Source organism: Bombus huntii, chromosome 4 (assembly GCF_024542735.1).
Source record: "Bombus huntii isolate Logan2020A chromosome 4, iyBomHunt1.1, whole genome shotgun sequence".
Taxonomy (NCBI): Eukaryota; Metazoa; Arthropoda; class Insecta; order Hymenoptera; family Apidae; genus Bombus; species Bombus huntii.
In genome coordinates this window covers 8,599,419-8,615,879 of record NC_066241.1, presented here as the reverse complement: position 1 = coordinate 8,615,879, position 16,461 = coordinate 8,599,419, and the positions used below count along the sequence as shown (strand labels likewise).

At 30.1% G+C, this 16,461-nt stretch overlaps 4 protein-coding genes and 1 long non-coding RNA gene across 8 annotated transcripts; 2 read left to right on the top strand and 3 right to left on the bottom strand.

Moving 5' to 3' along the window:
- Nucleotides 1-50: 50 nt before the first annotated feature.
- On the bottom strand, nt 51-2,097 carry LOC126864621 (INO80 complex subunit B). Of its 2 annotated transcripts, none has more exons than XM_050616145.1 (6): nt 1,955-2,097; nt 1,535-1,700; nt 1,232-1,418; nt 911-1,144; nt 642-814; nt 51-552 (listed from the first exon to the last, which is right to left on the bottom strand). In XM_050616145.1, the coding sequence occupies exons 1-6, from the start codon at nt 1,998-2,000 to the stop codon at nt 420-422; spliced, it is 939 nt and encodes a 312-aa protein (XP_050472102.1). In that variant the 5' UTR covers nt 2,001-2,097; the 3' UTR covers nt 51-419. The 2 variants fall into 2 exon arrangements, with proteins under 2 accessions (XP_050472102.1, XP_050472103.1); XM_050616146.1 differs by having other exon boundaries at nt 1,232-1,373.
- A 1,649-nt stretch (nt 2,098-3,746) lies between these two features.
- Nucleotides 3,747-7,002, bottom strand: LOC126864623 (BTB/POZ domain-containing adapter for CUL3-mediated RhoA degradation protein 3). 2 transcript variants are annotated; one of them, XM_050616150.1, is made up of 5 exons: nt 6,830-7,002; nt 6,288-6,600; nt 6,009-6,207; nt 5,713-5,863; nt 3,747-3,935 (listed from the first exon to the last, which is right to left on the bottom strand). In XM_050616150.1, the coding sequence occupies exons 1-5, from the start codon at nt 6,990-6,992 to the stop codon at nt 3,928-3,930; spliced, it is 834 nt and encodes a 277-aa protein (XP_050472107.1). In that variant the 5' UTR covers nt 6,993-7,002; the 3' UTR covers nt 3,747-3,927. The 2 variants fall into 2 exon arrangements, with proteins under 2 accessions (XP_050472107.1, XP_050472106.1); XM_050616149.1 differs by having other exon boundaries at nt 3,747-5,863.
- Nucleotides 7,003-7,358: 356 nt separating this feature from the next.
- LOC126864630 (intraflagellar transport protein 20 homolog) lies at nt 7,359-8,718 on the top strand. The gene is made up of 3 exons (XM_050616159.1): nt 7,359-7,501; nt 8,132-8,286; nt 8,478-8,718. The coding sequence occupies exons 1-3, from the start codon at nt 7,378-7,380 to the stop codon at nt 8,589-8,591; spliced, it is 393 nt and encodes a 130-aa protein (XP_050472116.1). The 5' UTR covers nt 7,359-7,377; the 3' UTR covers nt 8,592-8,718.
- Nucleotides 8,719-10,210: 1,492 nt separating this feature from the next.
- LOC126864606 (probable protein phosphatase CG10417) lies at nt 10,211-13,853 on the bottom strand. The gene is made up of 6 exons (XM_050616114.1): nt 13,595-13,853; nt 12,702-12,981; nt 11,772-12,540; nt 11,531-11,693; nt 10,981-11,436; nt 10,211-10,898 (listed from the first exon to the last, which is right to left on the bottom strand). Exons 1-6 carry the CDS (start codon nt 13,703-13,705, stop codon nt 10,656-10,658), a joined length of 2,022 nt encoding a protein of 673 aa, XP_050472071.1. The 5' UTR covers nt 13,706-13,853; the 3' UTR covers nt 10,211-10,655.
- Nucleotides 13,854-14,015: 162 nt separating this feature from the next.
- Nucleotides 14,016-16,354, top strand: LOC126864634 (uncharacterized). Of its 2 annotated transcripts, XR_007689262.1 has the most exons (3): nt 14,016-14,178; nt 14,746-14,777; nt 14,863-16,354. It is a non-coding gene; the product is annotated as an uncharacterized LOC126864634 (long non-coding RNA). The 2 variants fall into 2 exon arrangements; XR_007689261.1 differs by having other exon boundaries at nt 14,016-14,777.
- The last annotated feature ends 107 nt before the right edge of the window (nt 16,355-16,461 follow it).

Sequence of the window (16,461 nt, the reverse complement as noted above, 5' to 3'; positions counted from 1 at the left end):
AAGAAAATATAATACTAACGGGAGGTATATTACTAAATTTTGATGGTAACTTAATGAATATATCGTTACCTGTTTTCAAAAACAGGTAATAAATATTTATTACATATATTTTTTTTCTGCTTTACATATTCCAATTATGTACATAAACTCATTTTCTAAATACTCATATTCGAAATACTACAATGAAAGTTACTTAATGATATGTACAAAATATTTACAAATTAGTCGTAATATTAACAATTGAATTTAAAACCGTATTGTTTCAATTAAAATTCTAATTTCTTTTAAATATAATATATATCTAGTATTTTACACTATCTATATTTACCTTCTTTGTAAAACTATTCAATAATGATGTATATTAAAAAATGTAATGTGATGTATATACACTAATACAGACAAGTTCAAATATTAACTAATTATACAGATAGAGCTAAATTAGTTTTATAACATTCTAAACTGCATAATGGTACACCCGTTTTTGAGCATGAATACTTTTTGGGCTTTTTACATTGATTTACACCACAAAGAGTTTGTATGGGTGGTTCCTTTCTGAAAAAGAAAAACACAACAAAATAATATAATTTGATTTTATAAAAATTTCAATTAAATTTCTCAAACTATCTATCATTTTGACTTACTCCTCTGTAGGCTGTAATGGAAAATCTTCTCCAGGAGGTAAAGATATTGAACTTCCTTCAAGTGTTAAACGGTATGTAACCAAGGGAACTTGCCTTCTACAAGGTTTTCCTTTACCGATAACTTTAGAAGCTTTAGATTCTTGCTTTTTCAGTAATCTTTCCATTGTCTTTTTCTATGGGAATAAAAGTATAATTTTGAATACTATTTACATAGAATCCAGTATACTATTTTATAGTAATTATATTTATTTTTCGTTATTATTACATACTTTATCTTTTTCTCTTTTCTCATCAGCAAGTTGTTTCCTTTTCAAGGATTTAAGAGCAGCTTTTTGTATAGCTTCAGCTGTCATAACCTTTTCTTTGTATCCAGTTGGTAAAGACATAAGTTGTTCAACAGCTGGATTTGGTTCCGTATCAGTCTTTCTTTCAAACATAGCTCTTTGACGTGCTGTCATTAATTTTGGATCCTTTGGTTTAATCTTTTTTAGCTCATCATCCACCTAGAATAATACATATATTTAATCTATAATAAATAAAACCTATTCATAAAGAAATCAATATTATAAACACTAGTTACAATTACTTACTTCTTCAAGTTTTCCAGACTCAATTGCATCGAGCCATCGTTCTTCTTCACTACTAGTGCCACTATCTTTACCTTTATTACTTTTTGGAACCTTTTTCTTTGTTGCAGCTTTTGGTGATAGCACAGTGCTTGCACCTGCGATGCTAAGATTAGATGTTTTTTGTATTTTCTCACGAGGTTTCTCTAAACTACAAAAAATAATAAAATAAATATATCTCTATTATTTATAAAATGACATAATATCTAATCTATTTACTTTTTATCTACTAACTTTTCTATTTACTAATATTTTTACTTTACTCACCCTTTTTCATCATCTTTTTTTATTTTAACTCGAAACATCTTCTTTTTTTCTGTTTCTGTAGCAACATTGTTAAAGCCATCATTATCATTGTGAGTAACTTTCCTTTTTTTGTGCTTTTTATGTTTATGCTTTTTATGTCTCTTTTGTGGAGATACTTCATTAGTTTCTAAAAGAAAAACAATATATAACATAAATATTGAAAGATCATTACAAGTAAATACAAATGCATATAAAAAGTATTAAATTTTCCACGAAACAGATTCTTGTAAAGCGTCATTGAAATCCTTTAATGCTGATATTAAATCTCTAACATACTTAGCCTAAAGATGAATAATGAAATTTATAAAACGAAAAATATAATAAATGTTTCCGTCTCTATGTAAACTAAATGTTAATTTTTTAACACATCGAAAATCGTACCTAAAGTCCTTTCTTCATCCGAACTTATATCTTTCGTTTTACCCATTTTGTTACGAATCTGTACTCCTCAACGTGTCAACAAACAATATGAAACAAAACTGTGGCGCCGTATTTTAGATATGGTGGTGCCATCTATTAAATAAAAATTTTGCTTCTTATTAGTACTACTGCTTCGCCTTGTCAGGTGGGGCCACCATATCTAAAATAGGATACTTTGCACTAATTGCATATAATTAATTACATAGGAAATCAGAATAATATTACACAGAAAGGATTTCTGGAATGTTAAAGCTTTGATTTAATTCCTGAATAGTTCAAGAATTCGCCTCATAGACCGAGAAATTTCAGTTTTTAATTTTATCATAAAGAGATTAGTTCCATCATTTCACTGCTAGGTGGTTATAGTGTTTCTTGGTTAATTGGATGATTTTTTAAACTTGCTTATAACATAACAGAGAGGAAATTTGTTTTTTCTTATAACATAATTAAGAAATCAGGAAGAATAATTAGATAAAACTAATTTTAATTAATTCCTTACGTTCTAAACTTTCATTTGAGCCCTCACAAGTTAACAAATTTTGCCTAGCGGAAAAATTCGATTTTTTAATTTTGTCGTTAATTTTGTCACACACTTTACTCCCAAATATCTTAAAATTAAATAATGGGGACGGTATGGTTATTGAAGTTCTTTTTTTAGACTCTACAAGGATATCGAAAAATATATATGACATTCTATTTAAAAAAAAAACTGATAATCTTGAAATCACATAAAAGAAATGATTATAAAAAGAAATTATTTCCACCTTCACATGTCGTTCTTGGAATACTGTAACTTTGTCCTAAGAAGTTATAACAGTAAACAAGGCGGATATTTAGTTAATCCCGTTTAGTTGAGCCAGTCTATATACTAAAATAATATTCATGATATGATAAAAATAGAAAGATAAATACAATTTATAATAATAAAATATCATTGACCAGAAGATGATTTTAATGTGTATATCTGTTATTACATTTATACAATAATATTAATTTTATTAAAAATTCTGATTTTCACATGTATAGCATTCCATTAACATAATGTTAAATATTATCATCTTTTCTATGACTAACATATTTTCATTTATTCGCATACAGTTGGCCTACACAAATCTTTTCAAGTGCATCTAATAAAAGTGTAATTTTCATTTAATTAAAATACATATATCGTTATATAATAACATACTTCAATTTGGCACTAATTTCGTAATGAAATTTTGTAGCATTTAATGGTATGTGTGAAGACTTCCATAGTTAACTGTATATAGAATATGTGTGTGTACGCGCGCGCGCGCGCGTACACACACACACACACACAAGAAAGCACGAATAATTTATTGAAACATGAATATTATTATACTTAATGTCATATAAACTTAAACCTATAAAAAAGTTATAGTTTAATCTATTTTTCACAAAATATTATCAAATATAATATCATTTCTAGTCTTTTGTAACAATAATAGTATTTACATGTGCATGTACTTATACTAGGGGTATTTATACATCTAGTAGATAGAATTTAATATTGTTCCTTTTATGATGTTACTATTTAATATTTTACTGTTAATACATTTTGGCAAGTTTGCAAACTCATCTGTGAAATTGTGTATACATTCTCAATATGTAAATTTAAAAGTATAAGTAAATGTGAACCCTAGACAAGGGGTGCGAATAAGAAAGTATTTTCTTATTTGAGCGGTATTTAGATGAATTTTTCAATTCCAAATAAATTGAATTATATAACTATGTATATGCTTATGTATGTTGAAAATTTTAATAGGTAATCAATTCACCCGGATACAAGACACACACAAAGCTTTTTATATATTTTAACTAATAAACGGTGCTGGTTTATACAATGTGGCTAAATTAAGAATTTCGCAGATTTAATAAGCAGACCATGGCTACCCTATGTATTTTGATGGGACGTACTAGTTTCCTGAAAGAAAAGATAAATAATCAGTACAATTTTTAATTTATTTTTAAGAATAATTAATTCTATTCATTTTATATATAAGAATATGTAATTTGAAGAAATGTTATAGCTCGTGTCTGTTTTACCTGCCAAAGAAGGCCATTAAATGTGCTCTACTGTGAGGTTGAAAAATTCAAGCAGCAATAATGTTTTGATTAATATAATATATATTGCATTTACCTTAATTTACATGTTACATAATTTTATTAACTATAGAGATTTATAATAAATACGAGATATGAACCACATTCGCTAGCTATAATACCGGTATTTTTCTTACATAAAATTATAGGAACTTAAACTGTTTTTTGTTGCAAAATTTTGTTATATTTATATTACTGTAATATATTAGGTATATCGTCTTGTATTCGGGAGAATAAAATGAGATTTCGATCCAAGAATTTAATAATTCAAGGACTAATGAATGATTTTTATATATTTTCCTACAGCAAAATAATTGTAGGTACGAGATAGGAATACATATGGTCCCTTCATTAAATGTAGGAGTTTGCACCATGTTAAAAAGAATATGTGATATTAATTTGCAGTATTCATTGAATCATAATACATTTGCTTTTATAAGTGAAAGCGTGTAAGCAAAGTAAAAGCATTAATATGAGAAAAATGTACCACATTTTGGAATGATATATGAAAATTAACACAAAGCTTACGTGCTTATAAAAGTTTTTGTCTTGTTCATAGTAAAGGACCAACATTTGTAACTCTAAGATCGAAGAACCAATTATAATTTGAATTCATTTTTAAACTATACCAGGCTAATTTATATACTCCATTAAAATTATTTTACTGGCAGTGTTCACTCCGCACCATCCTTTAAGCAGTTTAGTAGAACTTAAGTTGAAAAATGCAAGTATATATAAGCACATTTTTTATTTTATTAATTTATTGACACATAGAATTTTGTTCTGTAAAAAAAAAATATAAACATGTCGAGTTTATAGCTATGATAATAATAATAATCATCATCATCATAATATAATTGTAATAACCATAATAGTAATAATATAATTATATAGTAATAATAATACTTATAACAGGTAACAATGCAATCCTATGTTGTGCAACTTTATTATATAATTTAGTACTCTAAATAACTGCTTAAAAGTTGTTATAGAGTATAAGAGTAAATAATTCCATTGATCACAGAATGGCAACTTCGACTTATTCTTGTTTCACTTCTAACATGAATATTTGGCACATAAACAGTACTCGTATTTATGTTCTTTTAAAAATTTATGATCTGAAAATAAGAAATACGAAAACGTATTCATATCACATTTTCACATATTTCTACATCTTACGATATAATAAAAGTATAAATAAATCTAAGACGAATTTGTCATTCTGTTCTATAAATGATCCCAGATATGTGAAATAATTAGGATGTATAAATATCGATTATAAGAAAATGTAAGACTGTAAACTTAGTGGTACAACTAATAATCAAGTTTAAACATATTGATCGTTCAATTTTGTACGAGAGAATACATACATATATATATAAGTGTACATGCGTAGATGTCTATATATGTATGCATGTATATAAAAATTTTGCTTAGTTTTCGTTTTCACACATCTTACTTCGAATTGGCTCGCGTTTTAAGAGCGAGGACTCGAACGACGTTAAGGGTTGCTGGATTAGGAGGGGCAAAGGGGGTAAGGTTGGGTCAGTTGGTGTTTTGTTTGTTGGAGCGAAGGCGAGCCAAGCCTGAACGCTCACCCTCTTCTTCATCTGACGTACAAGGTGGTGCACCACTGACTGCACCGCGCGATGACGTTGCTTGCATTAACTCTTGGTCAGGACCATTTCGATGTTCATATAACAAAATATTTAATGTTTCTTCATAAATTCTGGCCTCTGGAAACTCAACCTATGTATTATAAATTAAATATTTATTGTTTCTTCTACATTAAAGTCTGGCATGTTACTTTACATTACATATCATATTACATATTATATTCATAATCGCATAGGATATATACAATTAAATCTATTACATATACATTTGAGATTACCTTTGTGTGTTTTTTGTCAGTTGTATAGACAATTGAATGGCAACAAACTTCTGCAACTTTGCGACCATGACCATAAAATGTCCAACAGCAAATTTCACTGGAGCCAATTACATCTTTAATAAATAGTACTCTACGACCAAATCTAAGGGACATTTTGTCGAATAATTCTATGTTTTTTAAGAGATTGTCATCTGATGTACTGTAAAGACAAGGCTTTTTATATTTATTCATTCTTTGTTTCATTGCATACTGCAATTTCTAGGAAGCAGGTATTATCACCTTGTATATGAATATTTGTTATTGTGCCTATTAACAAGCAACTTTACTACTGGTTTAGTAGTACTGCTAATTAATAATTGTTCTTCTTTTTGAGAAGTAATAAGTGGAATTCTACAAATAGGTTCTGCTTCCCTTTCCTTTCGAAGAAGCGCTTGTTCACAAGATTTAGCTAATTCGCTAATGCAATAATATTTTGCTTCTGCAAGTAATTCTGCCATTTCTTTAGTGCTTTCTGGTAATGGAACTGAACCGTCCCTTAAAAAATTCAAGATTGTTCCAAAATGTTTCCCGCACCTGTCTATTAGTATCCACCCTGTAAATTATATTTATAGGTTTTAAGTAAATGAAAGACAATGATTGCATTTCTAAAAAAAAAGGTATTAAATGAGATTTTTATATATGAAAATATGATTCCATATTAGAAGATTTCAAACATGAATTTTTATTAAGTCGTGGAATTTCAATTGATATTGCAAAAGAATAAAACGTGCAGAGTATAATTCATTATCATATTAAATTTTAACAATATTGTAAAATGTCACCTTCGGGATCTGTAAGAATTTCCATGCGGCCACTGAACATAGCACGTAACATAGTGTCATGTTTTTGGAGTGTCCCTAAAGTAGTGTAATGTAGAGAACCGCCGATATTGAGCTTAACATATTCTGAAGGATATTTAATTCCAGCTTTGTGGTTTCCGGACATAACGGATGATAATGATAATATATCAGACCGTCAAGTATCAACGTTAATAAATAAATTGATGAAAAAATATATCAATTTCTAAATATTAAATGTAAAATATATAACAGAGAAAGAACAAAGCGTTGCGTCTCGTGAGTGTCAACGCATCGATAAACAGTAACCAGCACAAAGATGTTTTATGTGGCATTTATTAGTCTCATCTTATATATTAAAATCTTATTAAATAAAACACGATTCACTACTCTTTCGTGTCTTACGACTCGGCAAAAAATATACCCTATCGTATTCCCATTTTGGCGAGTGACTAGTATGAAGAAACGAAGACTAGTTCTGGATACGCGCAAGCGCAGCTACCTAAGAGTCGATCGTTTGTTTATTTAAGAAAATGGCTGACCCTTTAGCAAAGTATGGAATTTATATTGATGATTTAAGCAAAATTCGTGTATTAGAACCAGAAGTTGCAAATCAGACGAATAAGCTTAAAGAAGAATGTCAAAATTTTGTTTCGAGTGAGTTTTACCGAAATTATCACAATTCATGCAAAATAATGTGTATACACGTACACTTTTGACATACACGATTTAAACAAACAAGATTTTTTACAAGATTTTTCAGTTAACTTACCGCGTTATTTCTTATTTTTTGTACATCCAGCGATTGTTAAATATACTCTCTGTGCAAAACAAATGCTTGTACTACATGTTTCCCTATAGTAATTACTGCCATCTGTATTACCGCCTTTGGATGCTTCTGATCAGTATTTTAAATGCACCGCTACTATAATAATTTGAAATTTGATGTATATCATTAGCTATTAAATTAAGTTATATATATATATAGAAGTTGTTTATTTTTTCATCGTTATCATACGAATACGTATAAGCAATTCATTTTCAAAGCTTATCTTACTGAATATAATTATAATAACTTATGTTTAAACTTAATAATATATAATACCAAAAATAATTAAATTGTATGTATGATACATATATTTAGAATAATATGTTCTAAATTTTTATATAAAATATATCTTTTGTACCTATAATTGTACCACGAAACAATTTGTAATATGATTTTTTAAATACTTATTTTATACATGTGTTCTCTTTTTTGACTCGATACTGTTTTTTATTCCTCAGAAATTACCGAATTTCAAATGAATTCCGATGAATTTATACAAATAATAGATCAGTTGGCAAATGAGGTGGAAAAAGAGAAGATGAAAACTATTGGAACTCGGAATTTACTCCGTTCTGTTGCGAAAGAAAGGGATGCTCAAAAACAACAAATTCAGGTTATTTAAAAATTAAAATAGTTTATTGTATAACAATTATTTATCGAAAATAATCAACTTCTAAAATAAAATAAACGTTAACTTTATATATGAGTATGTAAAATTTATGAAGTTGGCGAACGTAAATGTATATTTAATAAATTTTAATTTATTAAGCAATTTAGAAATAACATTTATATATTAAATTACAGGCACAGATTATAGAAAAATCTATGGAACTTGAGAGACTTCGTATACAACACGATTCCCTAAAAAAGATCGAAATGGAACAGTTAGAAACTATTGAACAATTAACGGTGAATTAAAGAGTTGAATTTGTAATTAGAATTGATACACCGAATTCAATTAAGTACATTATGAACGTATGTCTGTACTTTTTTGCGTCAAAAGTTGATCAAAATAAGGAGAATAAATAAAAACTATTAAACATAATTAGAGTGACATATATTATGAAACAAGATATTTATACATAAGTTCATGACGAAGTTTGCAGTTAAGACGGTGTCGGGGTTTAAACCCTTCTTAATAAGACGGCATCAAATATACACACATATTCTGAAGGTTTCCAACCCCTGAATCAGAAAGGCACATCAGTTCTGAATCATTCTACATACTGTCTCTAATATTCATATACTACTAATCATTTTGATAATGGTATTATTTGTTGTTTTCCGTAAAAATTATGATTGCTTTTTCGTTATAATTGTAAACAATGCTGTTATATAATTACTGCCTATTAATAGCCGCAATTATATGTGAGCAGTTGCAAAAGATGAATAACAATACAAAACTTGAAGCAATCTTAAAGACATCGCAGGTGATCAATTTATATTAATTATTTATCTAACATCTATATTATTTTATCGAATATAAACTTTGTATGTTTTGTGAATAGACAATCGTTGTCCGTATTGTATGTTCACGTTATGGTGAAATAGTGATATAATGAAACCATAGTTGTAAGATAAAAAGAAATTTATGAAGTTGGGTTTCTATTTTAAAGTTTAGTCGTTAAAAATGTTTCTTACTTATGTATTGTAACTACACAGAAAAAGAATTTAATTAATCATATAAGATGAAAAACGCTTGTAAGCACATAATGTAGATACAATAATTGGCATTAAAATAAAGTATGTATTTCTTAAAAAGATATAAATAATTTAAATATTTTTTTCATCCTCACTTTTTACATGTTTCTTGTGATAAATTAGTTTGTTTCCAATACATATATTATTAATTTTGAAAGTGTTTGTATGTTTAAATTTAATCTATAATTTTATTGTTTTTTTTAGAAATATTGTTTTCATGTTGTCACAAACTTACAGAATGTATGATACTGTCAGATATTTAAAAAATATGTTAAACAGTTTAAGTAGATAGTATTCCATAACATAACTATTATTCTTTTAACAATATTTTTAGTACAAGATCACAAATTAGCAATGCGTAGTACGCAATTGGCGTTATTATGCAATACAGTTTACACATTTTAAGACTACTCGCACACCCATCCATTCAACCACTATACCCAGGGATTCAAAAATAAACTTTATTTCGTAAAAATAAGAAATGGTATCACGTTAAATTACAAATATAAATCCTATAGTCTAAATTTATAAATATGTACAATTACATATCTACTATGGATGTTATCTAAAAACTCAAAGAGTATATTCCGTATTTCATGTTAATGGAGCAAATGAGATGATGTATAATTGAATTCTGATCAATAAGGATATAAAACAGTTAAGATACACAAAATATTGAGTCAATAAAAAAAGTTTTAACTTGAGAAATTTATTGTTACTCTAATCATTATGGTACCTTATATTATTTGTAAAATCTTACAAGGCTTTGACTTAGTAAATGATTTTAGAGTGATTTTATTTATACTTATCATCTACCTTATCATTACCATAGAAAGTACTTATAAAGTGAAATATTTATTATATCGTTAATTGTACAGAATTATGTTTGTATAACTGTCTTATATATTTTGTACATGACATTATCAAAACGTTAGACCGTATAGTACACTGTCCAGTAATAACAGATGTAGTGAAACAGTTTTGAAAATCAATTGTTTTTAATTTAAATGAAAAAGAACACTGTCTATTTGTATCAGATTAAGCACTAAAGTGTCGAAATATTAGCAGTAAAGTATCATCCTCATATGCTCCAATTGATCAGTCTGCCACCAATAGCCAGTACTAACATACTTTACATGATATTTGAAGTAACTGGTATCGATTACCATTGAGTATCTGTTCAAAATTCACAGTTTTATAGAATTACATAATTTTACATAAATTCACATTCACTCATCTGTTTCCAGAGATTGCAACAGTTCATAGCATTTAACACATTTCTCACATAGTTGCTTCGGTCTTAAGACGTTTACAAGAATTCATCATATCTTCCTGCACAATACAATCATTATTTTCTTCTGTCGGTTTAGATGGTGATAGCGATCTTTTAGCAGTACATACTTCAGCAACAGTGCTATTCGTTACAGCATCAGTCGACGACTTAAATCGCACTATTACAGCCGTCATATTGTCGCATCCTGTACCATCTCCACAAGTATCAGGTGCTAGACAGTGGTCAAATAACTACAATGAAACATTATTTATTAATAAATAATATACATTTTGAGCAATGATAAGTAAAGAAGTGATCAAGTATATTTTGTACCTCTTCACATATTTTTGATAATTTTTCGTAATTTTGTGTCAAACGAGTACGAATAAATTGTACAACATCTTGACTCGACATAAAATTCCAGATACCATCACACGCAAGCACCATAAACTCATCTTTTTCTGGTTCAATTGTGATATGCCTCACATCAGGAAGTGCAGAGATCATTTGCTCTTGCGGTGATAAGTTTACATTTTGTTTATAAGCATGGTCCCCAAGTGCCCTTGATAAATTAAGGCCACCATTTACTCTACCATCAGCTGTCACTTTTCCACCAGCTTTTACTATACGTTCCATTTCCGGTTCATCTTCAGGTTTGTGATCTAGACTAAGCTCTATAGCCTGACCATCTCTGCATAATACACAACGGGAATCTCCAGCATTTGCTACATATAATTCATTCCCTTTTAAAACTGCAACTACTGCTGTGCATCCACTATCATATCCTGGCTGTATAAATTAATAATTCGTGTTTATTTTAACATAATTATATGTATATTATAGCGCAAATAGTGGGATATATTTCATAAAAAAGTCATCATACCTCTTCTGTATCCATCATAAGACTTTCACTATCATCGTCATCGTCATCGTCATCGTCGATATTGGCATCTCCATCCTCATCTTCGTCTTCGTCTTCGTCTTCGTCTTCATCTTCCTCGCTTTCATCTTCGTCAATATCTTCTATATCATCTTCATCGCTAAAACTGTATAATAGGAGCATAATGGAAAAAATATATGGATAATTTTATATCGTATTATGTTAATCCATTTAAGTTGTTTACCTTTCTGGGACACCATCAAATGTTTCATCATTTTCATCGTCATCATCATCCTCAGAATCTTCGTTGTCTTTCTTTAAAAGTGTATGATATAGAGTGATAGGTTGAATTCTTCTTCTACCAGTACTAGTTATACGTTCTTGCTGTCCTGCATCTCCATTCTCTACTGGAGTACATGAACTGCTTGATACATTATCACCCCCACCCTTACTGCTATCAGCATCTTCAATTCGCTTTGATTCTGCACCATTTAATTCTACTTCATTTGCATTTAATTCTTCTGTACATGTAATTTTATCAGGACTTGTAACTTTTTTGTTTACATCTTCAGAGCTATCAGGCATATCTGCACTTTTTGTTGCCTCCACATCTGCTGTTGATCCTACTGGTGCAGAGACATGTGCATTTCCATTACTTGTAGTTGAATCAAGAACTTGTTCAGCTTCATTGTTTCCAGGACATTCAGATTCATTTCTCTTCGTTATATTAGATAAAGTCGACCCACATGGTTGGCTGGAACTACTCACGTCGGTTTCATTTGTATTCCAAGATGACGAAGATGATGAACACCCGGCACCAGATGACGAAGAGCTTGCTTTTTCTTTACCTCTTCGACCACGTAAATAAGGGCTCGCAGAACATACTCTTTTACTGCATTTTTCGTTTTTTAGATTTTTTACATTAGGATTCATTTCTGATTGATATTTTGCCATTACTTCTTCCAATGGCATTGTTGCCTCCATACATAGATTATTAACATTTTCTTCTTCATCTATGTGCAATGTAATGTATGAAGACAACTTTATTAAACATATTTTTGTACAAAGAAATAGGTGGAACAAACTAATAATTATGAAATATAATAATTATTAGCTTAACTTATGAAAATGTAATTTATATAAAAATATAGTTTGAATACAAAAAGAAACGCACCAGATTCATTCAACTCATCTTTTTTCTTATCTGAGGTAGATGTCCCTGCAAGTTCTTTAAGGATACTAATTACTTCAGGTTTTTCAAGTGTGGCATCAAAGCCCAGAAAGGCATCAAGTAAAGCTTGCCTAATGTCTCCTTTCTTGTACGCATCAGTTTGTTTAATAAAATCTGGTAAATTACGTGCACAGTATGTTGCTACTTCATGACCACCATGGCCATCATATACAGCAAATAATGAAACATTTTCATCAAAATCTATGCAACAGTTATGTGCATCCTATAAACAAATAATTATATTTTTTATCCAAATGTATATTTTATATATATACTAATTGGAAATTTTTTAAAAAGATTCATGTGAATTATCATATGTACATATAAAATTAATATTTTAATTAATAAATAAGGTTACTATTAGAAAGTTATTCTAACATGGATAACAAATATTATTCTGGGCACAGTGAGTTTAACAATGATATTATTTACTCATTTCTAAATTCAAAAACAGATTGTACTGTTATTGATATTTATATTAAAAACAATAACAAGTTAATTAGATTAATCTGAAACACGTGAAGCGTTCATAGGCTGTGAAAACTTTCATTTCGGAAGTGGCTTCGAACCATGACAATGAATATTCTTAATTTTGCAACAGTACTGTTTTGTTCACAAGCGAAACGCCGAAGCACTCTTGTTACTATCAACGCAGTATTTGTCGTTCTCGAATCGAATAGACTGAATTTCGCGCTTCGACACATAGATGGATTACGTTTGCGATAGATCAGGATGAATGTCGTAATACTCTGGTGAAACGGTGAACCGGCAAACCGTTCTCTGACCGAAACGAAACTGGGTAACGGTGCACTGGCCGCTCGAGGGTTTTAGCTTACCTCTTGACTAATTCGCCAGCCTTGCATGGAACTCGCGCCGAATGCGACATTCTTGCCTGCTTCGTCGCTCGATACTTTTTTCGTAATCGGTTCTGACAGGTATGCACCCATTTTCGTCTAAACCGGCGATATTTCTGTCGATTTTCTGTCGTCCGTGTAAATATCACAATATTCTGGTGAAATTACTATTCACAAGCGCGGCGCACAGTCGTTAACTAGCCTCCATGACCGGTTTGGGTTTCTGTTTTCACTGCGCTGCTAGCTCCACCTAGTCCGCCACTTTTCTTACATGCGCACTTCATTTTCGCGCCAAACTTTCGACGATTTTTGCTCGTTACAGAATGCTATTCGATCTTCTTTCGTAAAAGTGTATCTTTTTCAACATGATAAAGTATTTTTTTCCAGTTTTTTAATATAATGGATTGCGCTTATATGTAATTTATCATTTATTTCATTCGAAAATAATTCGTATATTTGTTAAAAAGATTAAATATATACGAATTGCAAATATAATTTGTTCATTAAATAACGATGAACGTACATTGCGAAGACATTGCACGATCGGACTTGAACCATGTATGCAGGTATGTGTTTAGCGTGTATGTTTCACATGTGTGTAATGTGTGTAAGTATAGGTATGTACATTATACACTCCCACATTATAAAGTAAATAAACAGATAAATCTAACAGAACAGTGAAGTACGCGGAATTATTTGTTTTACAGATTTTATATAATCGCATATTTTCAATGTACATTTTTGAGCTTGTATATTGTAACAAAATTAAGGTTAAAGAGTATGTTTTGTACATTCTATCAATTTAAGATCTACATATAGTGGATAATCGTTTTTATCTGTTTTAGCTATTATATCCCTAATAAGATACACGCGTATGCATTGTATATTACTGAAAGTAGCGATTATGTTTAAGTACCTTGCAACTACATATTATGAATGCAAATGATAATGATTCGCATTCGCCGCTATTGCATACGATCTAGAATAACCTCGTTTCCGGATACTCAGATACTTGCTTTCCTCTTTAGTAAATCTGTCACGTTCTCCCCGTTTTGTATAGCTGTTCTTCCGAATTTTTAAGTTCATTCTTTTCCGCTAGAAAGCAATATATGACACAAATAATTTTTTTTTAGCTTAAAGAATTGTGAAACGATTGTTTTATAATGTAAGTACTTCACAAGTTGTTTTCAATTTTCTATTAAAAAAAGTCATCGAAATCGCACAAAGATACATAATCCTCTTGTTTTCAGGCTGATTCTATGGTTATCGACACACGTAAAAAGAAAAAGAACACCCAAAAAGATGGGTGAAGCATCCAATTGATTGCATACGAGTGCGAAGAAACGAGATTAGTGAGTGAATGTAGGGTAGGAAGAAGAGTGGAAATGCTATATCATCGTTCAAGTTGGATGTACCAAAATCGGTATTTATCACAATTAAAGATTTCTATTATCCTAAAATTCATCGATTCCATCGGTTTAGAATTGAAAATTAGAGTACGGAAAGAAGAAAGACGCGAAAAGATATGAAAGAGAAACGAGATCAGTAAATGAATGAAAAGGATGGAGAGAAGACGTTACGTCATTATTGAAAGTGCCGATGTACCGAAAGCTCTGTCTACTTTAATGATAACACGATGTGTAGCGTACAGATGCCGTACGATCCGGGGAATGGTGCAGCCGGTCGTAGAGGTCGGGGTGGTTAGCGAGGATGGGTTTATGTGTTGCGTGATGGTCGCCGTTTATCGATTCGCGGCGCGCCGGGCCGTGAGGAATGAAGTCGCGGCTAGCTTCTATGTCGTGCTGTATATTGTACACTCCTCTATATGTATGTCTGTTTCACCTAAACGCACCTACGCAAATAAGGCGCCAGCAGCGAAAGTAGCAGCGCCACGCAATCTCGCGTTACTCGAAATCGTTCTGGTATCTCTGATGTCTGTCATGGCCCTCAAACCATCATTGAGTTCTGATTTCTAACTTTCTTTGATCGTTGAAAACAACAGGGGAATGTTTAAAATTCATGAAATTTGTAAGAACACGTTCTGATATACCCGTTCAATGCGAAGATCTATACATTTTCTATCTTTTGTAGATGTTGAAGATTCTTAGGATTTTAGGGAATTGAAGATCTTTATAGATTCGTAGATTACATCTTCTTATCAAAATTATGAATTTTTGGTACATCTTTATTTATAACGAATAAAAAATGTATATACTTCGCTTTAGACATTAACTTTAATGTTTGTGAATGATATTATTAATATGAGCGATGAATTACATTTTGTTTACAAGAAAACAAAATTATGAGAAAAATGACGTTTGAAAGCGATAGTTACAATTCTTTTCGTACGTGTTGCACAAAGGACGAAAGAGAATGAATAATACGTAATTACAAACATTGTCTATTAATGAAAAAGATCGCGTGCACGGGAAGTCAATTACCTCAGAGTGCAAACGTGATACATTCAATGAATAGTTGCAAAACTGAATGGAACTTACCGGAATATGACGTATTTTAATTTAATCGAAATATTATGCGTAGTTTTGCATAAAACGTACGTTCTTACCTGGAGGATTCGATACAGAAAAGAATTCATTTCATTGTATCCCGCTTTAAATTCATCTGAATTTTATGTATGTATGTAATACACCCTCACCCAAGCGATTCAATTCAAGAGCGCGATTAAAAACACAAGATATAAAAAAAAAAAAAATAAAATGGTTATACTTTATTAGAATACTATTATTTACACGACTTATTCTCCTGAACAGTAAAACTACAAAAATGTTATTTTTCTACTTTTACTGGTAAAAAATTTTGTTTTTTTATAACACACAATCATAATGATC